The 27,257-nt window shown below is 44.1% G+C and overlaps 2 protein-coding genes across 5 annotated transcripts in view; one reads left to right on the forward strand and one right to left on the reverse strand.

The window, feature by feature from the left end:
* LOC121584810 (calcineurin-binding protein cabin-1-like) overlaps positions 1–18,830 on the reverse strand; it is a 70,598-nt gene extending 51,768 nt beyond the window's left edge. Inside the window, exons 1-28 of one of the 4 annotated variants that reach the window (XM_045225702.1) lie at positions 18,675–18,830; positions 18,088–18,137; positions 17,768–17,860; positions 17,546–17,659; positions 17,305–17,439; positions 16,960–17,140; positions 16,667–16,796; positions 16,420–16,569; positions 15,913–16,220; positions 15,590–15,767; positions 15,365–15,501; positions 15,054–15,271; positions 14,830–14,902; positions 13,221–13,408; positions 12,863–13,000; positions 12,502–12,693; positions 12,008–12,250; positions 11,748–11,901; positions 11,527–11,639; positions 11,189–11,350; positions 10,190–10,396; positions 9,756–9,907; positions 9,329–9,590; positions 8,962–9,132; positions 8,384–8,473; positions 5,968–6,119; positions 5,538–5,824; positions 178–366 (exon numbers count right to left, since the gene is read on the reverse strand). In XM_045225702.1, coding sequence (XP_045081637.1) covers positions 178–366; positions 5,538–5,824; positions 5,968–6,119; positions 8,384–8,473; positions 8,962–9,132; positions 9,329–9,590; positions 9,756–9,907; positions 10,190–10,396; positions 11,189–11,350; positions 11,527–11,639; positions 11,748–11,901; positions 12,008–12,250; positions 12,502–12,693; positions 12,863–13,000; positions 13,221–13,408; positions 14,830–14,902; positions 15,054–15,271; positions 15,365–15,501; positions 15,590–15,767; positions 15,913–16,220; positions 16,420–16,569; positions 16,667–16,796; positions 16,960–17,140; positions 17,305–17,439; positions 17,546–17,659; positions 17,768–17,860; positions 18,088–18,090 — 4,420 coding nt within the window. In that variant the 5' untranslated portion in view covers positions 18,091–18,137; positions 18,675–18,830. Of the gene's footprint in view, positions 1–177; positions 367–5,537; positions 5,825–5,967; positions 6,120–8,383; positions 8,474–8,961; positions 9,133–9,328; positions 9,591–9,755; positions 9,908–10,189; positions 10,397–11,188; positions 11,351–11,526; positions 11,643–11,747; positions 11,902–12,007; positions 12,251–12,501; positions 12,694–12,862; positions 13,001–13,220; positions 13,409–14,829; positions 14,903–15,053; positions 15,272–15,364; positions 15,502–15,589; positions 15,768–15,912; positions 16,221–16,419; positions 16,570–16,666; positions 16,797–16,959; positions 17,141–17,304; positions 17,440–17,545; positions 17,660–17,767; positions 17,861–18,087; positions 18,138–18,674 lie in introns of all 4 variants that reach the window. The other 3 variants (XM_045225704.1, XM_045225703.1, XM_041900942.2) reach the window with 3 other exon arrangements.
* Positions 18,831–24,393: 5,563 nt separating this feature from the next.
* Positions 24,394–27,257, forward strand: LOC121584163 (neurofilament light polypeptide). Its single transcript, XM_041900001.2, has 4 exons — positions 24,394–25,490; positions 25,865–25,989; positions 26,077–26,423; positions 26,542–27,257. Exons 1-4 carry the CDS (start codon positions 24,423–24,425, stop codon positions 26,748–26,750), a joined length of 1,749 nt encoding a protein of 582 aa, XP_041755935.1. The 5' UTR covers positions 24,394–24,422; the 3' UTR covers positions 26,751–27,257.

Raw genomic sequence — 27,257 nt, forward strand, 5'->3', positions numbered from 1 at the left:
GAGGAGAGAAACATTAACATGATCCATTCTCAATATGTCCTGTCCCCTCTATAAACACAACAGTCATTGGCTCACAATATCACTAAAGAACATCCCCATTTAGCAAATACTAAAGCTGGTGTTCGGGTAGAACTAATTTCCTTTACAGCATTTCAGGATAAAAGGAACAACACCCACCTGTGTCTTCAACTGTAGGCTGGCCCTCCTTGATGGGGGTGGTGTTCTCAGATGAAGACGTACTGCCCTTTCCAGACTGAGACTGCAGCTTAACATGGCTACTGTCCTGGGAGCTGGCGGGGTCTGTGAAGGCATCCTGGGTGGAGTTGGAGTCAGACAGCATCACCACCACACTGTCCTGACTGCGCTCTGCCAGGGGTCAAACACAAACACAGGTCTGGCATGGGTGCCAGTCACATGCATGGACCAGCCATTCCCCATGGATGGGCCACTGACACCCAACCTATTCCTCTGGGTTATCAAGGGATCAATCACAGAGCAGTTAAGGTTTTCATTCAGGAATAAAATAGGTACTTGTATCCCAAGAATGAAAAAGGGAGTAAGTGTGTAGTAAAGTATCTCTAGTTATGCAAACATCATCAGGATCATCAGCAGGACAGCCATTACAGTAGCAGTACAGTAATCATATAAACACAAAAATATCCAGACCTTAGTCATGCTTTGAGGGAGGCCTCTGCCTTTAAACAGCACCCAAGCTACCTAAAAACTAGGTGCCAGCATTCTTCATAATAAGCACATTGTACAACCTCAGCAAGAAGCTGAAGTCCTCTGCAGACAATAACCAAATTAGCAGGAAGGCAACAAAGCTCTGTGAAAGGAGCTCAGGGGACTTGTTAAAGATTCACTGTAATTAGCTAAATGTACAAATATAGCTGATATAGGTGTTGCAAGAAGGACTGCCCCTTAAAAAGAAAAGTGTGGGGTAGTGACGAATTTTGTGGAACTGATTTCCGGACACTTTTACACTGAGCAAATGTGTCCCTAAAATCGTGAATGATACTCTAATGTCCTGAATATGGATATAAGAGCAGTTTGTGGGAGGGTCTTAAGTGCAGTACCATTCAGGGATGCCAGCCACATTGGAGACCTGGGCAGGCAGTAATCATGGTCAAGTTCTGGGGTGGCTGTTGAAGATATCGGGAGTATGCTTTTTAAAAAATAAACTAACAAAAATGCTGCATTCCTCATTTGACAATTAGACATGATATTACAGTACACGTTTTGTTTCCTCGATCACACATCATATGTTTCAATTGAGAACAGCACTGCCTCTACTCCCCATAATTGCTGACATATTGCTGTTACCATGATGTGCTTCAAACAGGCATCAAGCAGGAAGGGCTTGGCACCCACTGGCAAACCAATGAGGGGCCAACCACATTCGGACTGATTTGGCATTATATCATTATACTAGCCCTGACTTTGCTGATAGTAAGCTACTTTATTGAGGAAAAATGTACTATGTATGACATGTGAATGTCCCACCTAGCTATCTTAAGATGAATGCACTAACTGTAAGTCGCTCTGGATAAGAGCGTCTGCTCAATGACTAAAATGTAAATATCAATTTAAAACAACTGCAAAAGGTAATCATAGTAATCATGGTTTAACTTTCAAATACAATCAAATAGGTTAAGATCTCTATTACAAAAGTAAGCAACACCAAACCCAAGCCAAATAGTAGCCCATGGACCATTTAGTGGATTGTTTGTGAGAGGACTGAATTTGTCCACTGGCAGCATTCATCCCTTGGGATCCACATGCATATAAATGACAAAGCAGGTGGCAGAAGCAAGCAGGCAGAGAGGTAGCAGGCAGGTGGGTAGGTAGGTAGGTAGGTAGGAAGGAATCTGGAAAAGGTGACAGAAAAACTGGCAACATGGGCAATATGGCTGCAGTAGTCAGACATTCAAGCTAAACAGGGCACAGGGGGGAAAACAAAATACCAAAGGCTGTTTTTACAGTACATAATGCCAAGATATTTTGCAAGGCTGTTTGTAATGAATGGTCAATTTATACTGAACAAAATATCAACGCAACATGTAAAGTGTTGTTCATGTTTCATGAGCTGAAATAAAAAGATCCCAGAAATGCTCCATAAACACAAAAAGCTTATTTCTCTAAAATTCTGTGCAGAAATTTGTTTACATCCCTGTTAGTGAGCATTTCTCCTTCGCCAAGATAATTCATCCACCAGACAGGTGTGGCATAAAAAGAAGCTGATTAAACAGCATGATCATTACACAGGTGCACCTTGTGCTGGGGACAATAAAAGGACACTCTAAAATGTGCAGTTTTGTCACACAACGCCACAGATGTCTCAAGTTTTGAGGGAGCGTGCAATTGGCATGCTGACTGGAGGAATGTCCACCTGAGCTGTTGCCAGATAATTAAATGTTCATTTCTCCATCATAAACCACCAACATTGTTTTTGAGAATTTGGCAGTATGTCCAACCGGCCTCATAACCGCAGACCACGTGTAAGCATGCCAGCCCAGGACCTCCATATCCGGCTTCTTAACCTGCGGGATCGTCTGAGTCCAGCCACCCGGACAGCTGATGAAATGTGGGTTTGCACAACCAAAGAATTTCTGCACAAACTGTCAGAGACTGTCTCAGGGAAGCTAATCTGCGTGCTTGTTGTCCTCACCAGGGTCTGACCTGACTGCAGTTGGCGTCGTAACCGACTTCAGTGGGCAAACGCTCACCTTCGATGGCCACTGGCACATTGGAAAAGTGTGGACTTCACGGATTAATCCCGATTTCAACTGTACCGGGCAGATGGCTGACAGCGTGTGTGGCGTTGTGTGGGTGAGTAGATTGCTGATGTCAACGTTGTGAACAGAGTGCCCCATGGTGGCGGTGGGGTTATGGTATGGGCAGGCATAAGCTACGGACAACGAACACAACTGCATTTTATCTATGGCAATTTGAACGCACAGAGATACCGTGATGAGATCCTGAGGCCAATTGTCGTGCCATTTACCCGCTGCCATAACCTCATGTTTCAGCCTGATAATGCAAGGCCCCATGTTGCAAGGAACTGTACCCAATTCCTGGAAGCTTAAACTGTCCCAGTTTTTCCATGGCTTGCATACTCACCAGACATGTCACCCATTGATCATGTTTGGGATACTCTGGATCAACGTGTACGACAGCTTGTTCCAGTTCCCGCCAATACCCATCAACTTTGCACAACCATTGAAGAGGAGTGGGACAATATTCCACAGGCCACAATCAACAGCCTGATCAACTATGTGAAGGAGATGTGTCACGTTGCATGAGGCAATGGTGGTCACACAAGACACGCGCCTATTTTAAAAAATATATATATAATCTGTGACCAACAGATGCATATCTGTATATTCCCAGTCATGTGAAATCCATAGATTACGGCCTAATGAATTTATTTCAGTTGACTAATTTCCTTATATGAACTGTAACTCAGTAAAATCTTTGAAATTGTTGCATGTTGCGTTTTATATTTTTGTTCAATAATTACAACAGCATTCATTCAATGATACTGTATCTTTTCACTCATGGCAAATATTTGTTTTTACCCCTTGACGTCTTTGCAACAATGTAACAAACATAGTAAACAATGCTGCATATCATTGAAATTATGGGAAACAGGAGCCAATTGTACATTATTGTATGTTTCTATAAGGGAAAAGCATTTCAGCTTTTTTCAGGAATATATAGAACTTCCTACTAAGTACAAATGGACAATCACACACTCTTTTGTACATTATATTTTTACATGATCGCTTCCCCTCTGTAAAATATGCTCTTAAGAATGGTCCGTAAATGTAAACATAGGTTTAGTGCGCTGAGATTTGGTGCATTTTTATACACACTTTGGTGAAGCAGACAATCATCTCACCACCGGCAATTGGGAGTTAAGAGTAAACTGCTTTTGTCTTCCATCACACTACTGTTGTCATGCAATACTAAGCGCTAAAATGTAAAGCAAAGTTGCATCAGTGCATTAACTGATATATCTTCTTTGTAATTCATTTTGAAAAGCTGCCTCCCTTGTACTGAAGGATCTCTAAACATGCTGTTATATTGTATGCTAATATTGTCTGCATGTGGACAGTGTAGGTCTAGTAAAGTAGAATATTTGAAATTACTCTTTACAAGGTGACTGATTCACCCCACTACAGTCTTTTAAAACAAAAGAATAGTGTGTACTCTAAAAGCTCCCGAGTGGCGCAGCGGTCTAAGGCACTGCATCTCAGTGCTTGAGGCGTCACTACAGACCCCCTAGTTTGATTCCAGGCTGTATCACAACCGGCCGTGATTGGGAGTCCCATAGGGCGGCGCACAATTGGCCCAGCGTCGTCCGGGTTTGGCCGGTGTAGGCCGTCATTGTAAATAAGAATTTGTTCTTAACTGACTTGCCTAGTTAAATAAAGGTTAAATAAAATAAATAAAATACAAAAATCAGCCCCTTTTCCCCTTTCCCTCCTCCTACAGCTCCAACTGACAGGTCTGCTGCCACTAGTAAAACAATCATCAGTAATACTCATACAGTACTGCACAAGCACTAGACTGGTTTAGTAATCCAACTGCACACACAGTAACAGGCAGAATTCTGAACCATAGGTTTTTTTCAGTTCCAAGTGTCAGTGCAGCTACCAAACTTTCCTTGACAGATAATATTTGTTTAAAGACAAGCTTTTGTGTCTAGAAGTGTCCTGTCAGTGTGTGACAATCTTCAATTCAGCTCAGTTGTTTCAAGTGAAGATGCAGTGAGATGCCATTAACAGGTACTGTGAGGTACCTCAAGCAATTCAGCAACTGTTCACTAGGATCAGGTAAAACCTCTCAATGGAAACCTGGCTGTGTCTTGTCTGTGGCTCTGGGATTGTAACAGCGGGTCTAAAGTCAACAACACACTAAAAGCCTGCTGTGTTCGGGACAGAGCTCTATTTTACTGGCCATTACCCACTATAACATATTGGCAACCAAGTCTAATGTGATCGCTAGCAAACCGCTTGGATTATTTTCATAAAAAATTACCTTGCTATGATTATTTGAATAGTAAGAATAGCCATCAGAAACACCTGATGAAATCAAAAGCTAAAATCAAAAGAGCATATGATAAAATCAGGATCTATTCTCAAAATTGCTTCATAAGAGGCGATGAGAAAATGATCTATGCAGGGACACAAGGTCTCCTGAATTTGCAATAGAAAATGGTGATGTCATCAAAAGGAGAAGCAAGGGAAATGGGAAAGAAGGGAAAAGAAGAGGGTGACAACCACAGAAGTCTAAATATTGACTATATATTACAACACACACGCCAGGACACTGTCTGCCAAACTCAACCTTCACACCTGTTTGCTTAAACTAAACGCTGTTGTCCACATATCCTGAGATGCCATATTGCCCATTTTACCATGATATCCCAATCACCCAGTGCATATGGGGTCCTTACTGGAACCAGACCCATTATCATCATAGTGATGTACCTTCTAACCACCACTACTCCCCAGCCCAGTGAGATTCCTCACCCAGCCCAGTGAAGGAAGGGCCCAGAGGCCCAGAGGCAGAGTCTAGGACTGGGACTGTACCATCAGCCTGCTGCTGCTCCTCATGCTGCTGCTGCCACGTCTGCTGCTGCTGCCGCCTGAGGGTTTTACGTTTGACGTAATCGTGGTCGACCGGAGTGGCCGTGTAAGGTGGGGATGTCAGACCTGCAGCGTTGGAGGGGAGGGAGGCCCCATGAACATCCGCCGCAGCGCACACAGACGACACAGAGCAGTGGGAGTCCTCGTCCATCATGGAGAGGGGCTTCTCCCTGAGGTGAGAGAGAGGGGGACAAAACAAAAGGTTGGGCTAGAGTGGGGGAATTTCAGGTTTTTCTTTTGATTTGTAGGTGAGTCACAGAATGAGTTTCATAACAAAGAGCATAGATCCCAGGCTAAGGTTGAGGCCCCTCACTTTTCGTGGGACCTGGGCATGCTCTTCTCTTCCCCCCTGGCGAAGGGTCCGGTGGCTGCCTCAGCGAGGATGTTGAAGAAGATCTCATGCTCCAGGTCCGGTTCCTCAGCCTCCAGCAGCTTTAGGATGGTGGCACTCAGACGGAAGTACAGCTGAGGGAGAGATGCCAGAGAGTCAAAGGGATTTATTAAGATACGGTATACTCTCTCTACATATCTACTATTACACAAAAAGGACACTTACATGTAATTCATTCTAGATCAGCGTTATTCAAACTTTTTTCAGCAGTTACCCCATTTTTTTCACCAGAATTTCTGGGGACACAATTTTTTCTAAAATAAATCCTCATGACCGTCATGGTCCTCTGTAGCTCAATTGGTAGAGCATGGCGCTTGTAACGCCTGGGTAGTGGGTTCGATCCTGGGACCACCCACACGTTAAAATTTATGCACGCATGACTGTAAGTCGCTTTGGATAAAAACGTCTGCTAAATGGCATATTATTATTATTATTATCTAATGACACAACCTTATAAAAAAAAATCTATACATTTTTACATCAACAAATAATATTCAATTCATTACATGTTCATCTCTTATCAAAATGAAAAGAAACCAATAAATACATTTACTACATAACACATACACACACTACAGGTAAAACATTTTAGAACACCTAGTCATTCAAGGGTTCTTCTTTATGTTTTACAATTGTCTACATTGTAGAATAATAGTGAAGACATCAAAACTATGAAATAACATATATGGAATCATGTAGTAACCAAAAAAGTGTTAAACAAATCAAAATATATTTCATATTTGAGATTCTTCAAAGTAGCCAACCTTTGCCATGATGACAGCTTTGCACCCTCATGGCATTCTCTCAACCTGCTTCAGGAATGCATTTCAATTAACAGGTGTGCCTTGTTAAAAGTTAATTTGTGGAATTTCTTTCCTTCTTAATGCGTTTGAGCCAATCAGTTGTGTTGTGACAAGGTAGGGGTGGTATACAGAAGATAGCCCTATTTGGTAAAAGACCAAGTCCATATTATGGCAAGAACAGCTCAAATAAGCAAAGAGAAACAAAAGTCCATCATTACTTTAAGACATGAAGGTCAGTCAATACGGAACATTTAAATAACTTTGAAGGCTTCTTCAAGTGCAGTCGCAAAAACCATCAAGCGCTATGATGAAAGTGGCTCTCATGAGGTCCGCCACAGGATGGAAGACCCAGAGTTACCTCTGCTGCAGAGGATAAGTTCATTAGAGTTACCAGCCTCAGAAATTGCAGCCCAAATAAATGCTTCAGTGTTCAAGTAACAGACACATCTCATCATCAACTGTTCAGAGGAGACTGTGTGAATCAGGCCTTCATGGTCGAATTGCTGCAAAGAAACCACTACTAAAGGACACCAATAAGAAGAAGAGACTTGCTTGGGCCAAGAAACACGAGCAATGGACATTAGACCAGTGGAAGTTTGTAGTCCAAATTTGAGATTTTTGGTTCCAACCGGTGTGGGTGAACAGATTATCTCCGCATGTGTATTTCCCACCGTAAAGCATGGAGGTGGTGGTGTTTTGCTGGTGACACTGTCAGTGATTTGTGTAGAATTCAAGGCACACTTAACCAGCATGGCTACCACAGCATTCTGCAGCGATACACCATCCCATCTGGTTTGGGCTTAGTGGGACAATCATTTGATTTTCAACAGGACAATGACCCAACCCACCTCCAGGCTGTGTAAGGGCTATTTTACCAAGAAGGAGAGTGATGGAGTGCTGCATCAGATGACCTGGCCTCCACAATCCCCCGACCTCAACCAAATTGAGATGGTTTGGGATTAGTCGGACCACAGAGAGAAGGAAAAGCAGCCAACAAGTGCTCAGCATATGTGGGAACTCCTTCAAGAATGTTGGAAAAGCATTCCAGGTGAAGCTGGTTGAGAGAATGCCAAGAGTATGCAAAGCTGTCATCAAGGGTAGCTATTTGAAGAATCTCAAATATAAAATATATTTTGATTTGTTTAACACTTTTTGGTTACTACATGATTCCATATGTTATTTCATAGTTTTGATGTCTTCACTATTACTCCACAATAGTAAAAATAAAGAAAAACCCTTGAATGACTAGGTGTTCTAAAACTTTTGACCGGTAGTATATGTGTATATATATATATATATATATCTATTTGTTTATTGTCCCATACAATACGATATACTATTAATTTATTTAATTTTTTGGGACGACCCCACTGCAGTTCCTCCGCGACCCCGACTTTGAATACCACTGTTCTAGATGAATACAGCAATAAACTGTATTTTTTAAAATTGGTTTCTTCATGTGCAAAAGCACAAATTGTACATTATGGCCCAGTAGGGACCGGAGCTAGAAACCCTCTGGTCTAAAGCATGTGTACCTCCAGGGCCTCCATAGCCAAGTCAGGGGGATTGTGGTAGTGTATTTTCCGAGGGTATCTGGCAGCCTCCTCATGCAGATAATGTGCTGCCTGCGTGGGAAGAGAAAGAGAGGAGAGAGCATCAGACACTGCTCAATCTCATCTGATGGGTGTTACACACAATGAAACACTGGTTTCCATGGTCAATATCATTCAATGGTCAGATATCATCCTTTCACACATATTGCTTAATAAATTGATGACATTGTGTTAGACTTGTTATAACAGAGCAGCAAAACACAATGCAAAAGACATGTACTGGAAAAACAGAAAAACAAACAGAGATACACAGTGATTCTAAGTTATAGAATGGAGCTATAGAATGTAAGAACTGGGTCTGGAGAGGTAAAGAAGCAGTGAAGGTAACAGGGAAAGACATACAGACAGAGCTACATTATCTGACCTCTGACTTCCCAATTTCCCCATCACCCCTTCCACCGTACTGGCCTACCTGGACATCCCCTGTCTGTACAAATACTAGTCTGCAAGGCAGACCTATGAATCACTTGAGTCCACAGATAGTTTCCCCTGCTGTGCACCTGTTTGTAGAGCTCGACGTATTCCCGGGGTGGCTGCTTGCGTTTCTCAGCTATCTTCCCCAGCATGTAATGGATGAGCCACTCTTCCTCATCACTATCCCCCTCACACCGAGACGCCCCCTGGAAACACTGGGACGACGTCTCCAGCATGGTATCTCTCCTCTCCTCCATCTGAAAAACACACACATACACATTATATCCACTACTGTCAGCAGTGATTTGCCTACACTAGACAGATCAATTGACTAAACAATTAATTCAGACACATGATGACCAGAAGTGACAGGGTGTGACATCATTTAGTTTAAAGAAGTAGAACAGAATACAGTGCATATGAGTATTCTATACACTGGTCTGTCCACTGCACCTGTTTGACGACCTCAGCGGGCAGCGCGCTCCTCCACTGTTTGAGTTGGCGTGAGGCGAAGGAGTGCAGGGCGTAGGACATGGTGCCGTACTCGATCCACAGAGCCAGGTTGGAGCTGTTGATCTCCAGGGCCCTCTTAAAGCAGTTGAGCACAGGCAGGGAGTGCTTCCAAATGGGGCCATCGCTCTTCAGCTCGTTGGAGTTGAGCTTGTCCTGGATGCGGCTGGCCCTCGCCAGAGCCATGCCAGCCCAGGAGTCAAACCTACAACCATAGAATGAATCATGCCATGGGAGTATCATCATCACCACCACACCATTTAGAATTCACCTTGTAGGTAAAAAAAACCCTCATATATTCATGTTGAGCTGCTTAAAATGTGTATACTATAGCAACAATAGAACTATAGCAGCAAACAATAGAACTGACCTGTTTGGACAAACACAGATGTCATGCATATAGAACTTGATGGCCTTGGACTGCTCCTTGTTCTTGAAGTGGTAGTCAGCCAGGAGGTAGAAGATCTCATTGACCACAGGGGGTGCTGGAGCGCCCCCCTCAGGAAGGCAAGGTACTGGCTCCTGGGTGGGAAGAACCACTGGATGATCTCCTCATGATCTACTATGCTGCTCCTGTCAGGTCTGACATCAGTCTTACAGATTCCACTAGAATCTTGTACATTTGTACATTCCATTTGTAAATCAGACATATATTTGAATGCATAATGACTTGTACAGTGTCTATAATGAATGGTCATGAAGTGCTGTACAGGCCTAAAGACTTCTCCATGGCAACACGTAAAGCCAGGTTGAGGCTACGTACAGTCAATTAGCATTTGTGACTCATAAATGCCCTGTACTGACCTTTCCAGCCGTGCCCTCGATGTAGGCTGACACCTCATCCATGGTGAGGATGGGAGTGTCACTTCGGGGCACAATGCCAGAGATCCTCTTCAGCAGGTTGGCCAGGTCAGCAGACACCGTGCTCGTCTTGTAGCTGTCAAACTCAGGCAGAGTCTTGGGCTTGAAGTACTGGAACATGAAGAGGGCATTGCTCCACAGGAGTTCCACCTGCACTCCATAGAAAGGCACATTTAGTTATGACGATAAGAAAAAACATTGTATTGTACTGTTAAAAAAAAAAGATCTGTATAATTATTATATTAACGCATACATATGCGTTTTTTTTTACTCAGCCCCCAAAGAGATTGCCCTAAGATTCAACTGTTCCTAACTGAAACCCTGGTGATTTCCTCTAGCACGAGAAGGGATTAACAGCACTGGCTGGTACATTCTTAAGCAGAGGCAGCCAGATAATTAATATCATTCAAATTCCCTGAAAGTAAATCAATTGCATGCTTACTCATGTGTTGACCCGTTCTAGTGGAGTCCCTGGATCTTATGGCTCGGATGACCAACCAGTAGTTAATTAGTCAGGGGATTGCATTCATTAACTAATTAACCTGGTCCCTTAGGAGCAGTCTATTCATCATGCAATTACTGCATATCACAGTTACACTTCAAGCCAATCCCAGTGTGTAAACAACCTCATGTGGCATTGACAGCCACCTAGAAGCCAGTTGAACATATTACATGATCTTACATGATTTACATTAGCTTATCCTCTCTCAAAACAATAGGACAAAACAAGAAATGTGAACGGCATTGAAAGTTAAAGGAGAGTCAGTAATATGACATTAAAGGGATACTGTTGGATTCTGGCATTCAAGCCCTTGTTCTACTTACCCAGAGTCAGATGAACTCGTGGATACCATTTTTATGTCTCTGCGTGCAGCGTAAGTAAAGCAAGGGCTTAAATGCCAGAATCTCACAGTATCCCTTTAAGAGGGCTGGGTGTTTGACCTGTTGAGCGGAGTGCTCCTCTAGATAGCGGGCCTTGCTCTTCTTGCTGGGGTAGGCGTACAGGCAGTAGAAGCACTGCTCCAAGGCCATCTCCAACTCCTCTTTGTAGGGATGGGTGGGCTCCGCTTTAGAGACAGCCAGCTCCTTCTCCAGAACACGAACCTGAACCATGAACGTGAAGACAACACTAGTTACGTTCTATCCTGATTAAACTATGAAAAATACTTTGAAAGCTATTAGAAACTAATCAAAGCCATATCATAGGTAAACAAAACAGAAGGAATTGACTGAGCTGACAAAGGATGTCCACACAATCTCAGCCCTGTTGACCAACTCACATAGAACTTGAGCAGAGCTCCGTCTGACTTGCAGCACCAGGAGCGGCGACCCAGATACTCATGGGCCGTGTTGAGCAGCATCAGGGAGGAGGGTAGCATGGGGGTGTTAGAGTCTTCTGAAGAGGGTCACAGGGAACAACAAGACATTTTAGGGCATCCAACATGTATTTAAACAGGACATCATAGCAGTTATGAACATGATGGACTCCACCACCACATACCTTCATCGTCCCCTACAGATATGTGCTGGCGAAGCAGGCAGTTGAAAGCAGTCTCCTCGTGCTTGATGATGTGGTGCAGGAGAATCCAGGGCAGGACCGAGGAGAAATTAGGCTCCTTGGGATCATCTGGGATCACCATGATGCAGTCAATCAGCTGGAGACAAGACACACAACAAATGTGAATATGATTTTCTGTTTCCAAACACACTCTGTGTCTACCAGATACATTAGTGTCAGTGTTGCCCCGGTGTACATCGGACCTGGATGAGGTTGTTGGCCAGCCGGGCCATGCTGGTGTAGCGGTTGACGTTGCTCAGGAGTTGAGGGTCCTCTGTGAAGCAGACCTCGATGCCTCCCAGCAGCGTTGTGATGGTGGACACCCATTCCTCTTTGGCCGAGTGAGAGCTGGCTGGGACAGCGTTGAGCTGCTGCAGGGCTTCGTTCAGGGCCACCTCGGTGCACTCCAGACACTGACGGTAGTCCTTCTGCTTCAACAGGGAGTTCTGGGGCACAGAGATGCAGAGAAAAGAGGAAAAATGTCAAAAATCTACAAATGTCTCAATGGCTGTTTATTGTACATTTCATCACGCTCATAGAATGTACTGATGCGATAAGCGATAACACTGCTTGTCCTTTCTACGTCAGTAGCACACTGATAAGTAGTGCCATGCCAAACAGAGAAAGACTTCTTAAAAAGAAGAGACTCATGTAAAAGACACCAGACATCTATTGCTGTATGAATCCAGAAGCTAACCTGTAGCAGAAGCAGCTGGGCAGGCCTCTCAGGAACAGAGCTGACAAACTCCAGAGGCTTGACCCGCCCAGAGCCATAGCTGAGGGTGGGCTGCAGCAGCCGCACCACAGACTCATAGTCCCCAGACTCAAACAGACGCTGGATCTCCTCCAGGGACTGACAACGCTCCAGAGACTTCAGCTTCTTATCAATCTGTCGATGCCGTTTGGAGAAAGAAACTCTTTCTGATTAACCAGACAACTCAAAACCACAGGGGAACTACAGGCTCTAACGAGATGGTTGGACAAAATAATACATCACGTGAGGGCCAAATGCATGTTATTCAAATAGGGTATGTGCGCTAGTTTTACTGTTCACTGACCTCCTCCACTGAGATGGCTGCATCCACACGCAGGTTGGGCAGGTAGATGGTGTACTTGTCCTCCTCTGTGGTCTGTGTGTGACTCTGCAGCATGTCTGTACACACATCATAGCTCTCCAGGGCCTGGTCCATGTCTCCCTGTGAGAGGACACAAGTACACAAAACAAGTCTTAGGTTATGAATCACATCAACAGAAAATGTTGATCAGATTCGATTCAATAATTAAGACAAATCAATGTGAGATTTATGAGGAAAGGGGTCAACTTGGTATGATGCTAGAAAAAAAAAGTATGTGCTATGGTAAACATGCCAAAGAAAACAGGGGTAAATGAGGTTACAGGATGAATGTTAAGGTTACCTGCAGGGCCAAGAAGCGTGCCTTGAGCCAGTAAACACGTACCACCACGGCCACCCAGTTGTCCTCAAACAGGTTCCCCTGTGATGATCCCAGGGCCAGCTGTAACAGGTCCCCTTCAAAGTGCTGCCCTGGGAACTCTGCATCACACACAACACTGCTCTGGCCTCCACTGCACTTTCTCGGGGACCCTTTACAAAAAGAAAAAGGAAGGAATATATCAAATCAAACTTTATTTGTCACATGCGCCGAATACCTTACCGTGAAATGCTTACTTATAAGCCTTTAACCAACAGTTCAAGAAAGAGTTAAGAAAATACTTACCAAATAAACTAAAGTAAAAAATTATAAAAAGTAACACAATAAAATAACAATAACGAGGCTATATACAGGGGGTACCGGTACCGAGTCAATGTGCGGGTGTACAGGTTAGTCGAGGTCATTTGTACATGCAGGTAGGGGTAAACTGACTATGCATAGATAAAACAGCGGGTAGCAGCAGTGTAAATAGTCTGGGTGGCCATTTGATTAATTGTTCAGCAGTCTTATGGCTTGGGGGTAAAAGCTGTTAAGGAGCCTTTTGGTCCTAGACTTGGCGCTCCGGTACCGCTTGCCGTGCGGTAGCAGAGAGAACAGTCTATGACTTGGGTGACTGGAGTCTTTGACAATTTTTTGTGCTTTCCTCTGACACCGCCTGGTATAGAGGTCCTGGATGGCAGGAAGCTTGGCCCAAGTGATGTACTGGGCTGTACGCACTACCCTCTGTAGCGCCTTACGGTCAGATGCCGAGCAGTTGCCATACCAGGCGGTGATGCAACCGGTCAGGATGCTTTCGATGGTGCAGCTGTAGAACTTTTTGAGGATCTGGGGACCCATGCCAAATCTTTTCAGTCTCCTGAGGGGGAAAAGGTGTTGTCGTGCCCTCTTCACGACTGTCTTGGTGTGTTTGGACCATGATAGTTTGTTGGTGATGTAGACACCAAGAAACTTGAAACTCTCAACCCGCTCCACTACAGCCCCGTCGATGTTAATGGGGGCGTGTTCGGCCCGCCTTTTCCTGTAGTCCACGATCAGCTCCTTTGTCTTGCTCACATTGAGGGAGAGGTTGTTGTCCCGGCACCATTGCCAGGTCTCTGACCTCCTCCCTATAGGCTGTCTCATCGTTGTTGGTGATCAGGCCTACCACTGTTGTGTCGTCAGCAAACTTAATGATTGTGTTGGAATCGTGTTTGGCCACGCAGTCGTAGGTGAACAGGGAGTACAGGAGGGGACTAAGCACGCACCCCAGAGGGGCCCCAGTGTTGAGGATCAGTGTGGCAGACGTGTTGTTGCCTACCCTTACCACCTGGGGGCGGACCGTCAGGTCCAGGATCCCGTTGCAGAGGGAGGTGTTTAGTCCCAGGGTCCTTAGCTTAGTGACGAGCTTTGAGTGCACTATGGTGTTGAACGCTGAGCTGTAGTCAATGAACAGCACTCTCACATAGGTGTTCCTTTTGTCCAGGTGGGAAAGGGCAGTGTGGTTAAGTACCAATATGGTTTTTCAAAAAGAAAGAAACCAATATGGATATTTCATAAAGGAATACCAAAGTAAAGCAATCTTTTTGACACATACCATTTTTGCCTTTGCTGTGTGACCATTGCTCCAACTGAAGCTCCATACATGATAGGCTCATCAGAAACATTTCCTGCACATGAAACACCAATTACAAGTAATTTACAGACAAATTGACAGGTGCAATAGGTGGGATGACAAAACATTGGTACTTCAATTTAAACACTGTTGATAAAGTAACAAATCAGGAGAGAGTCACAATAGATCCCTGGGCTATCTCATACCCGTATGTGTTGATTACTGCAGTCGCGGAGCAGAGGGTTGGGGAGGCCACTACTGTGCTTCCTCCAGCTGTGATACACCTCCAGCACCACTGCAGTCAGCCCCCGAGGCCACTCCTCCATGAACTTCTGACCCACCGCTTTCAGATAGCGCATCATCAACTCTAATATCCCACCATTGCTCATATTATTGAGCACGAAGTTGTGGACATCCTGTTGTTCTGGGGATGAAGAAAGACAATGTAATGTAAATCCTATAAGATGTTTGACATTAATGCATTTGAATCATGTAGAAGATTGTATAAGACATGTACCTGATTCCATATATTCAATAGAGTCTAAAGGCATGCCGCTAGTGCCATGGAGCAGCTGGGAGTCCTGCTTGACTTCACACTGAGCTTCCAGGTTACTCAGGCTCTCATCATCATCCTCAAGGTCAAACTTCTTTAGTCTGAGTGGAACAGGAGAGCCTGATCACCATCCAAAACAATATATTTGCAATGCGTTGTTATTTTTCCCTTGGGGTTTCATGACAATACCTGGATGGTAGGTATTTGAACAGCAGCTCCTGGAAGTCAATCTTCTCCTCCTTCTTGCACTTTGTGTTTCTGACCCGAGCTGAGCGGCGCTTGGCAGTGTCTCCACTGTCCTCCATTGTGCGTCTCCTCTTAGGGGCCTTTTTCTCCTTCTCCTTCACAGTGAAGGAGGTTTCCACAGCTGTGAAGGGACAAATTGACATTTAAACAACACATTAATTATCAGAGCATACAATAGGCCATTCTGAGACAATTTGTTTTGTTGTCTAAATGCTTGCAAATCAATGGAATTGACATGCTAAATTAGATGAAAAGAAGCAACTGACCAACAGAGGGGGCTGTAGTTGTAGTGACCTCTACAGTCTGGCTCTGTGTGATCTGAACCACAGGGCTGGGCTGGGACAGTGCTGATGGCTCAGGGACAGGAAGTGGAGGCAGGGAGGAGCTGGGGCTGCTGCTGGGGATGGTCTGGATCTCACTGACAGGAGGGCAGGGCTCAGGAGGCAAGGCCTGGAGGCAGTTGGGGTCGCAGTACTGGGACAGGTCAATCCTGCGGCCCAGACTTGGGCGTGGCGGCTCGCAGATGGTCTGATGTCTGTACATGGCAAGGAGGCTCTCTCCAACATTCTTCCACCTGAGAATCATAACAGTCCAAAATGCTTTGTCAATTAAAACAATCCTATCATTAATCAAAATGTAAAGCAAGGGAGTAAACTGCAAAAAAACAAATACATGTTTGAGTATTCACAGCAACTGTCTGTATCCTGTGAAACTACAAGAGAAGGGGAGGCGCGTCCACCTGTCAACAGATAAGAGTAAGTGTGAAGACTCACGAGAAACAGCGGATGGGTTGGACCAGGACCAGGTCTGGTTTGGGTTCCCGGGCAGAGAGAGCCTGCCTGCGCCGTCGCAGATCCATTGCCTCCTCCACAATGGCCTGGGTCTCCTCCTCATCCACCTCCACATAGTGAATGGACATGTCACTGCATATGGAGCATGAGGACAAGATCAAGACCATATGGACAGCTGTATGACAGCACACATTTAGGATAAGTAGACAGGTGGGTAGAAGGGCCATACCACTTCAGGAACATTTGCATGGAGTCCCTCTTCAGACAAGGCTGCTCTTCAAAGATCTTCTCCTTCAACACCAGCCCTTTGGTGTAACAATGATCCTTTTCCAGGGCTTTGCAGATGAAATACAAACAGCCTGGAAAACAGTATGATAGATAACTACCCCCCCACACATTTTTGCACACCTGGACCATTTTCAAATCAACAGTTCTAAACAGTTAGAAATATGATAAAAACAATACTGATTAATCAGTCCTTTGCACAGTGACAGAGGACAGACATACAGAGGAATGACTCACAGCTGTAGTCACTGAGTGTGTAGAGAACAGTAATGAGGTTGTCCAGACAGGGCCAGTGGTCTGGGTTACATTGCAGACCCTCCTCAAAGGCATGCCGCGCCAAAGGAATGCGCAGCAGTCGCACAGCCACCTGACCAATCTTGTACCACATGTTCACATCAGTGGAATCCAGCATCACAGCCTGCGAGAAAACATATACCGTATCTTCAGGTCACATGGACTTGAACAAATGTATTGTGTACAGTAAACAACATTTATTCTCCCGCTAAGATTTACCTTACCAATTATTAGTTATATGGTTTACTGATAGGTTCCATAACTTGTGCTCTTTTAGGATGAGTTTACCTCCAAGTAAAATTCCATGGCTGTCTCCAAATCATCCCGCAGCGCAGCCAAACTAGCCAGGTTTTTGAAGGTAGAGTATTTCAGCATCAGTCCTGGATGCTTAAGACCCACCTTTTGGTCGTCCGAGGGCATTGCCTGTGAGAGGTGTGACAACATGTTAAATCATATAAAGGGTTATAGTGCAGGATAATTTCAATAAGACATGCAGTGAACCTCATTGAGTCTCTGAAGGGAATGATACCTCTTTGAGCAATGGGGTTTTAAGGAGTTCATGATAGGCCTTGGCAGACTCCTCAAACTTGTCATGCTTTTGAAGATCTAATGCTTTATGATACAAAGCAAATGCCTCTGCTTCCTGTATAGGAAAAGGAGGGAAATAACTCAGAACAAGCAAATGTCTACTTTGAAAGCAAAGTTTAACCAAATGTGGCTAGTGTAATGTGGCTCAGCAAGACTACCACACCTGAGCCTCCTTAGTTCGACTCTTTTTAGTTTTCAGAGGGTCTTCAGACTCATCAGCAGCGGCTGAGGCTGCATTTAGTGCTGCAATCCGGATCTGAAGAAAATAGAGATTACATTATTGGCCAAAGACATCAATGTGCAATAAAAATGTGAGAATTTATGGTCCTGTGAAGAACTGAACATGTGATACTGGTACAGTATATCACTAGTGATTTGACTACCTGTTCACGAGGATGCATAGGGCAACTAATTCATCATTGTTACTTTGAAAGTTTTGGCTATTTGTATAAGATTGTTAGGATGTAAAATAAAGAAACAAACCATCTTTGAGTCATGCGCCTACAATGACCATCAATTCCAACTGTCCAGACCTACAGACAAGATTGTAAACACAAACGACATTGGATAAATATTGCTGCAGGAGATGTTAAGTTAGCTAACTGTTTGGACAGTAACGTTACTCTTTAGTTGAAAGGGTTTTTCAAGACGACTGCAGCAATGCTCAAAAAAAGTTCAATGTTGAAAATAGAAGTTAATAAAATGAAGAGTGACTGCCAGTGTCAGGGATAATGTTAGGTAGCTAGCTATCGATCGTCTGGAGCAAAGATTGGAGGCAAGCTGCAAAACACCGATGATTACCCTATAAATCATAGCTTGCTAGCTAACGTTAGTGATACACTTGTAAAAAAAAAAAAAAAAGACTTGACATCACAATCTACCGATAGAAAACTAACCGAGGCGAGGTTGTTGATTTGATGACAAAAAATATATAGTTAGCTTGCTAGCTATCCTTATTCCATCCTGACACGAATCAGTCACCGTCTCAGTAGCTAGCTAGCGCGGTACAACTAGCTAACTAGCTAGTCTCGGTGTGCATCACTTGCACATTTTTGTTACTAACCACTTACCAATCCTTCCCAATCTCATCATTCCCTGCATTCACCAGACTCGTTCGGACTTTAACAATCGACCATATATTGGGAGTCTGCATCAATATGATACAATATTATAAAGCCAGCTAGCTGTGATGGTCTTGAAAACTTTGACACTCCTTTGTTGTTGTAAATGCACTAGAGAGCTCGTTCACTCTGCATGCCGGGTGGCTAGTAAAATCGTGGCTTATTGGACAGCCTAATACAGGGCGGGTTCGAAACGCCAATCATAAAATCTGATATTCAGTTGATTGCACGCAATTGGTGCACGGCTCTGTTAACGTCATTTCATTTAGGGCTCTTTCATTCAGACTCCCGGCCACCCTGCTTTAAAGTGTTCTTGATATACTTTATGTCTATGATTGAGTCTCTGAAATTACTAAATAATAAGACAAACTTGTCTACAGTCCAATATTATAAATAATTATATTCTAAATAAGTGTTTACCCAAATATGATCTATTATATTGACAAGATAAGTGACCGCTCTAACAATGCAAATAACAAAAATGGAAGCCAGGCGGGAGGAGGCGAGATCAGATGGGATCGTTCTAGCCAATGAGAAGGCAGATACGCGTGTGAACAACGTTGCCGGAATGCCACGTGCGTCCACTTACATCAGTGCATTCGTAACAACCCAAACGGAAGAAACTTATTTTCGATCCAATAAGCCAGGTAGCAAATCAGCACTGACATTTTTTGTTGAAAAATTGACACTTCGTGGTCTTATTTTCGTGGAAAGATTTTTTGTGGAGTAAACCCTCTCGCTTGCTCATCTTCCTCTGGTTTACCCAATGGCAAAGATACATTGGAATCAGGACAGGTTGGGGCAATGGGCATCTCTGCCAATGGTTTACACATAATATTTGTCCCAAACCAGAGTAGTAAAACATCTTTGGTGGGGTGTGGTGGCATCTGTCACCAAGACAAACTGATTTATGCAGCAGTAACCTGTTTTCTTTAATCGCACCAATTACACAATCAGTATACTTCTGTCTATTTTCAAATGTAGTGAGTTATATTGTTATCTGTCTTATATTTGTTTAATACGTAATTGGTGTATATGTATTTTGTTAACCAGGAAACTTACAATATTTGTATTTTATTTTATTTTTTATAATAATTGTCTTTTAATTTTTTTGAATTTCGTTTTTGTTGTTGTTGTGCGTGTGTGTGTATTAAACAGTAACATGCAAAACACAAAAAAAAACAGAACAGCCAGAGGGATTACACAAATAAATAAGGAAGTGAAAAAATTTAATAATAATACAAATCCACATTTACATTTACAGTCATTTAGCAGACGCTCTTATCCAGAGCGACTTACAGGAGCAATCAAATCAAATCAAATCAAATTAAATTTTATTGGTCACATGCGCCGAATACAACAGGTGCAGACATTACAGTGAAATGCTTACTTACAGCCCTTAACCAACAGTGCATTTATTTTTAACAAAAAAAGTAAAAATAAAACAACAACAAAAAAAGTGTTGAGAAAAAAAAGAGCAGAAGTAAAATAAAGTGACAGTAGGGAGGCTATATATACAGGGGGGTACCGTTGCAGAGTCAATGTGCGGGGCACCGGCTAGTTGAGGTAGTTGAGGTAATATGTACATGTGGGTAGAGTTAAAGTGACTATGCATAAATAATTAACAGAGTAGCAGCAGCGTAAAAAGGATGGGGTGGGGGGGCAGTGCAAATAGTCCGGGTAGCCATGATTAGCTGTTCAGGAGTCTTATGGCTTGGGGGTAGAAGCTGTTGAGAAGTCTTTTGGACCTAGACTTGGCAATCCGGTACCGCTTGCCGTGCGGTAGCAGAGAGAACAGTCTATGACTAGGGTGGCTGGAGTCTTTGACAATTTTGAGGGCCTTCCTCTAACACCGCCTGGTATAGAGGTCCTGGATGGCAGGAAGCTTGGCCCCAGTGATGTACTGGGCCGTACGCACTACCCTCTGTAGTGCCTTGCGGTCGGAGGCCAAGCATTTGCCATACCAGGCGGTGATGCAACCAGTCAGGATGCTCTCGATGGTGCAGCTGTAGAATTTTTTGAGGATCTGAGGACCCATGCCAAATCTTTTCAGTGTCCTGAGGGGGAATAGGCTTTGTCGTGCCCTCTTCACGACTGTCTTGGTGTGTTTGGACCATGATAGTTCGTTGGTGATGTGGACACCAAGGAACTTGAAGCTCTCAACCTGTTCCACTACAGCCCCGTCGATGAGAATGGGGGCGTGCTCAGTCCTCTTTTTTTTCCTGTAGTCCACAATCATCTCCTTTGTCTTGGTCACGTTGAGGGAGAGGTTGTTATCCTGGCACCACACGGCCAGGTCTCTGACCTCCTCCCTATAGGCTGTCTCATCGTTGTCGGTGATCAGGCCTACCACTGTTGTGTCGTCGGCAAACTTAATGATGGTGTTGGAGTCGTGCCTGGCCATGCAGTCATGGGTGAACAGAGAGTACAGGAGGGGGACTGAGCACGCACCCTGAGGGGCCCCCGTGTTGAGGATCAGTGTGGCAGATGTGTTGTTACCTACCCTTACCACCTGGGGCGGCCCGTCAGGAAGTCCAGGATCCAGTTGCAGAGGGAGGTGTTTAGTCCCAGGATCCTTAGCTTAGTGATGAGCTTAGAGGGCACTATGGTGTTGAATGCTGAGCTGTAGTCAATGAATAGCATTCTCACGTAGGTGTTCCTCTTGTCCAGGTGGGAAAGGGCAGTGTGGAGTGCAATAGAGATTGCATCATCTGTGGATCTGTTGGGGCGGTATGCAAATTGGAGTGGGTCTAGGGTTTCTGGGATAATGCTGTTGATGTGAGCCATGACCAGCCTTTCAAAGCACTTCATGGCTACAGACGTCAGTGCTACGGGTCGGTAGTCATTTAGGCAGGTTATCTTAGAGTCCTTGGGCACAGGGACTATGGTGGTCTGCTTGAAACATGTTGGTATTACAGACTCAGTCAGGGACATGTTGAAAATGTCAGTGAAGACACTTGCCAGTTGGTCAGCACATGCTCGGAGTACACGTCCTGGTAATCCGTCTGGCCCTGCGGCCTTGTGAATGTTGACCTGCTTAAAAGTCTTACTCACATCGGCTACGGAGAGCGTGATCACATAGTCATCCGGAACAGCTGGTGCTCTCATGCATGCTTCAGTGTTGCTTGCCTCGAAGCGAGCATAGAAGTGGTTTAGCTCGTCTGGTAGGCTTGTGTCACTGGGCAGCTCGTGGCTGTGCTTCCCTTTGTAGTCTGTAATAGTTTTCAAGCCCTGCCACATCCGACGAGCGTCAGAGCCAGTGTAGTACGATTTAATCTTAGTCCTGTATTGACTCTTTGCCTGTTTGATGGTTCGTCGGAGGTCATAGCGGGATTTCTTATAAGTGTCCGGGTTAGAGTCCCGTTCCTTGAAAGCGGCAGCTCTACCCTTTAGCTCAGTGCGGATGTTTCCTGTAATCCATGGCTTCTGGTTGGGGTATGTACGTACGGTCACTGTGGGGGATGACATCATCGATGCACTTATTGATGAAGCCAGTGACTGATGTGGTGTACTCCTCAATGCTGTCTGATGAATCCCGGAACATGTTCCAGTCTGTGCTAGCAAAACAGTCCTGTAGCTTAGCATCTGCGTCATCTGACCACTTTTTTATTAACCGAGTCACTGGTGCTTCCTGCTTTAGTTTTTGCTTATCAGGAGGATAGAGTTATGGTCAGATTTGCCAAATGGAGGGCGAGGGAGAGCTTTGTATGCGTCTCTGTGTATGGAGTAAAGGTGGTCTAGAGTTTTTTTTCCTCTGGTTGCACATTTAACATGCTGGTAGAAATTAGGTAGAACGGATCAAATCAAAGACATCCGCGTCACATTATATCAAATCAAATACAGACATGTAGCGAATACATTTTTTTAGACATTTTGTTTTGCATACGTTTTAATGATTCTAAATAGTTTTCCGAATCAGTTAAAACAAAATTAAAAAGGGTATTTTTCTTCATACATTTTGATTTGTGTATGAAAATGTTTCCTAATTTTTTATGACATACTGACGTTCAATTGTGGAATCAGTGTAGGAAAATAATATTTCAATGGTTGTATGCATTTTGTTTCCAAAATATAGTTCAGAACACCTCACTATGTAAACAATTACAAAATAAGTGATCAATAGATTCAGTTTCTAGTTCAGAAAAACTGCATTCACTGGTAACATCAGGTATATATTTAGAAATCAAGCTATTACACGGGTAGAATCTATAGATAATCTTAAAGGAGATCTCCTTTACTTTATTGGTCACCATACATTTGTGTGGAGTGAGCAAAGCGTAAGCTTCCAATGTGTACAAGGAAAGTGGGGTTTTGAGCATTTGTTTTAATACCATTTGTCATCACTAGAGAGCAGTATATCAGATTACCTTTTTTATCTGCAATTTCTGGAGCTCACCCTACCACAGGAGCATGCGGTTGGGACTACAAGGATGCTTGAAATTATGAATTAGCTGTAAAAACCTTAAATATCCATCACCCATGCTTGATTACCTGTGAACCTGATGTGAGAAATGGTATGGTATATCTACAGCATAATCTGAGTAGATGTTTTTAGACAATTTATATAGTACATTTTTGCAAAAATATCATTGCATTCACAACACTTAATTCTCTTGATAAGGCTTCCTCTGAGTGGAACTTTAAATAGAGATCAGTTAGATCTGTGAGAGCTTTTATGGTATATCTAGTGCCTAATCAGAATTTTCACAATTTCACATTACATTCACAACTTTAAATTGTCTTCATAAAGCTTTCTCAAGACATTAACTTTAAATAGACATGAGTTGGAAGTTTGTGAGAGCTGGTATTGTATATTTAGAGACTGAGTAGCCAGACCTTTAGATAATTAATCGATATTCACAAAAATATCATTGCATTCACAACTTTAAATTATCTTCAAAAGGCTTCCCCAAGCTGTGACCATTGTGTATAGATGGTGTTGGAGTCTGTGAGAGGTTGTATATCTAGACTAGAGCCTTGTCTGAGTGGCCAGGAAAAATCTTCTTGTGAAAATTCAGGGGATAGCCCAAATGGGTTTCGAACTTATAAACCTGCAACTGTCAGTCCAGTAGTGCTGTCACCATAAAGCCTGAACTATGGTCTGCATAAAAATGGCAAAGGTTTTTAATACTGATACAAATGTGGAGCAAAAGCTAAACTGATACAAAAATGAGGTTAAAAAGGAGTCACTCTGCAGTGATCTGGACTCACACAGCTAGCTGTAGGGTAGTGGCAAAATGGTGCAGTGCTGTGTCATTGTTGGCAAAAGTATTGCTCCCTCAATTGCCAGCACTGTAGTTTAAAGCCTCTGCAGTCAACTGATGTGCTGCTGAGATTTAGTTTGTTTTTAGGGGCTAATGGTAATATTTGCTATTCATCGTGTTTCAGAGAGATAGACATGCTTCACAGCTACATTTATATTTTGTCTTTGCAGACTGTCCTCATTACCCTCCGTCTCTCTCCACTGCTTATCCCCGCCCCTTACATCTCTCTCTTTTCCTCTCACCCTATCTCTCATTCCCTTTCTTAACAGCTCAGACTTGGCTGGCTGACGCTGTCATTGATCCCTGCTGTCAGTGCTTTAAAAAAAGGTTTGCGTCACAGTCATTACCAGCTCTATAAAAGCTACAGTGATGCAGATTGCACTGTGTCGACCCAGCAACTCCATTAGAGTTAGAGCTGCCTGTTTCGCAAGTCATGAGTTCCATTGGTTACGACCCTTACTTTCCCTCCTCTTCCCACAAGAGGAGGGTGATGCTGCGCAGTGGAGAGTATGGAGGTAGTGCAGGAGGGATGGCATCCAGGTCGGTGTATTCCAGCCACTCTGCCCCCCTCTCATACCATGGGTCATCCCGGCTGCATTACCCAACATACAATCGTAGCTCCTCCATGCTGCTGTCTGCCCCCAGGTCTGCTGCCACTGCTGAACTCGACATCAGCCAGGCAGTGCAGGTGAGCACTGAGTTCAAGGCCGTGCGGACGCAGGAGAAAGCCCAGCTGCAGGAGCTGAATGACCGCTTTGCCAGTTTCATTGAGCGCGTCCACGAGCTGGAGCAGCAGAACCAGGTTCTGGATGCTGAACTGCTGATCCTCAGGCAGAGGCATGGGGAGCCCTCCCACCTCAGGTCCCTGTATGAGCACGAGATCCGCCAGCTCCGTGCTGCTGTGGAGGAGGCCCGTGATGAGAAACAGGCTGCCCAGAACCATAGGGACCAGATGGAGGAGATGCTGCAGAGTCTGCAGGGCCGTTATGAAGAGGAGATAGTGAGCAGGGAAGAGATGGAGGGGCATCTGATGGATGCCAGGAAGGGGGCGGATGAGGCTGCTTTGGGCCGTGTTGAGCGGGAGAAGAGGACGGAGACGCTGCTGGATGAGTTGGCCTTCCTGAAACGTCTCCATGAGGGGGAGATAGCTGAGCTGCAGGCCCAGGTGCAGTACAATGCTCAGGTGTCAGTGGAGATGGAGGTGGCCAAGCCAGACCTGTCCGCAGCCCTCCGAGACATCCGCGTCCAGTATGAGAAACTGGCACATCGCAACCTCCAGTCAGCCGAGGAATGGTTCCGCAGTAAGGTGAGTGTGATGACAGAAGGCACTGCCCGCAACACAGACAACGTTCGCAATGCCAAAGAAGAGGCCGGGGAGTACCGCCGCCTGATCCAAACACGGAACCTGGAGATTGAAGCCTGCCGTGGGATGAACCAGTCCCTGGAGAATCAGCTACAGGAGGTGGAGGAGAAACAGAGTGCTGAGATCGCAGCCCTACAGGTCAGTGCCAGAGCAGCATGAATGAAAAGCATACGATTTCTAATTTTAAAAATGTACCCTTCTGAATATCTGCATTAGACCCTGCTGAGCCTAATCCTTCAGACAAATGCACACAATGTTCTACAGAAATGCGGAGTAATGCATCCTTTAAGTCAACAAAGTAAGTTTTGGACTGTAGATTACATGTACAAATAATTTGATAATGATGTGTATTGAAAACATGTCTACACTAGAAAATAGTGCCAAGTTTGTATAGCATTGTGTTAGAGTGCCTCCTTATTACTTAAAATGGTTTTATTTCAGAGATATTCCACAATAAATACTTTATTAATCCTGTTACAACATTAACATAATAAAGCATCTCTCCAAAACAGGAATCAATTGGCCAGCTGGAGGACGAATTGAGGACAACCAAGAATGAAATGGCTCGGTACCTGAAGGATTATCAAGACCTCTTGAACGTTAAGATGGCTCTGGATATCGAGATCGCAGCTTACAGGTCTGTGGCTCATAAAATTAGATCAGCAGGTTTGGTGCCGTCTTTCGTTCTCTACATATCTACCCTATGTATCTATTCTCTTTCCAGGAAGCTGCTTGAAGGGGAGGAGAATCGCTTCAGTGCAGTAGGACCAGGGGCAATGTCCAGTGTCTACTCCCAAAGCCTGTGTGTTGCCCCATCCCACGACCGCCCCATGTTTTCCATGCAGTCCAGCCTGAGGTCTGGTGTCCCCTACCTACGCATGTACAGCTCATCATTCTCCTCTGCAGATGAGATTATAGCTGCTAGTCAAGCACAGCCTGCTGAGTCAAGACCTCAGGAAGAAGAGGAGGAGGAAGATGAGGAGGAAGAAGAGAAGGTTGAAGAGGAAGAAGAGGAGAAGGTAGACGAGGAAGCAAAGGAAGAGGAGGTAGAAGAAGAGCAAAAAGCAGAAGGTCAGTATTGTCCAGAGTTTTAATTCATGCGCTTTCACATGTTTTTCATGAAGGTTTTGATTTGTCAGGTTCGGTATCTGCAGCGGTTAACAACTAATCACATTGTCTCTACCTACAGGTGACAATGGAGATATGAAGGAAGAGGCAGAAGAGGAGACTAAAGAAAATGGAGAAGATGGAGGAGATGAAAACCAAGAAGGTAGGGATGGAGAGGAGGATGGAGCCAATGAAACAGAAGAAGGGCATGATAAGGGAGAAGAGGAAGAAGGCAAAAAGGAAGTAGAAGTGGCAGAGGAAAAAGAGAAGCCAAAGGACAAAAATATTTAAATCAAGATTGTGATGAATGACACATTGATTGTCCCATATCGAGGTGCTCTACAAATAGATCCATCAGTTCAGTACAATCAATCAGGAAACCACTGTATACAGGAGAGGCCTTTATGTTTGTGTGCAAAGAAGCAGTGTGGCTGTACATTGAGTGAAGCAAAGCATGACAGTGTATGCATGTGTGTGCAAGCAAGGCGATAAATAATAAAAAGCAAATACCTGTATATGAAATACATTAAAATAAATGCAATATGAATGCTCTATGGATGAGAGAAATGAGAAAGAGAATGTGTGGAGTTTTGTGAGCCAATACTGTATTGAATCAGCCTGTGAAATATTTGTTTGAAAAACCTATGTGCATTTCTGTCACCACAATATGCATATAAGAACACCACTGTGTTCAATATACTTGATTTTAAATCCCTTGATTTTAAATGCCTTAGACAAAATATTCTGAGTGGGATCCATTATGTACAATACTGAACACAAATAAAGATTTGAAACATG

Source organism: Coregonus clupeaformis, chromosome 16 (genome assembly GCF_020615455.1).
Source record: "Coregonus clupeaformis isolate EN_2021a chromosome 16, ASM2061545v1, whole genome shotgun sequence".
Taxonomy (NCBI): Eukaryota; Metazoa; Chordata; class Actinopteri; order Salmoniformes; family Salmonidae; genus Coregonus; species Coregonus clupeaformis.

Coding starts and splice junctions, on each gene's coding strand:
- LOC121584163 (XM_041900001.2), top strand. CDS start 24,423: ATGAGTTCCATTGGTTACGACCCTTACTTTCCCTCCTCTTCCCACAAG. Junction 25,491..25,864: donor CTGAGATCGCAGCCCTACAG/GTCAGTGCCAGA, acceptor TCTCCAAAACAG/GAATCAATTGGCCAGCTGGA. Junction 26,424..26,541: donor AGAAGAGCAAAAAGCAGAAG/GTCAGTATTGTC, acceptor CTCTACCTACAG/GTGACAATGGAGATATGAAG.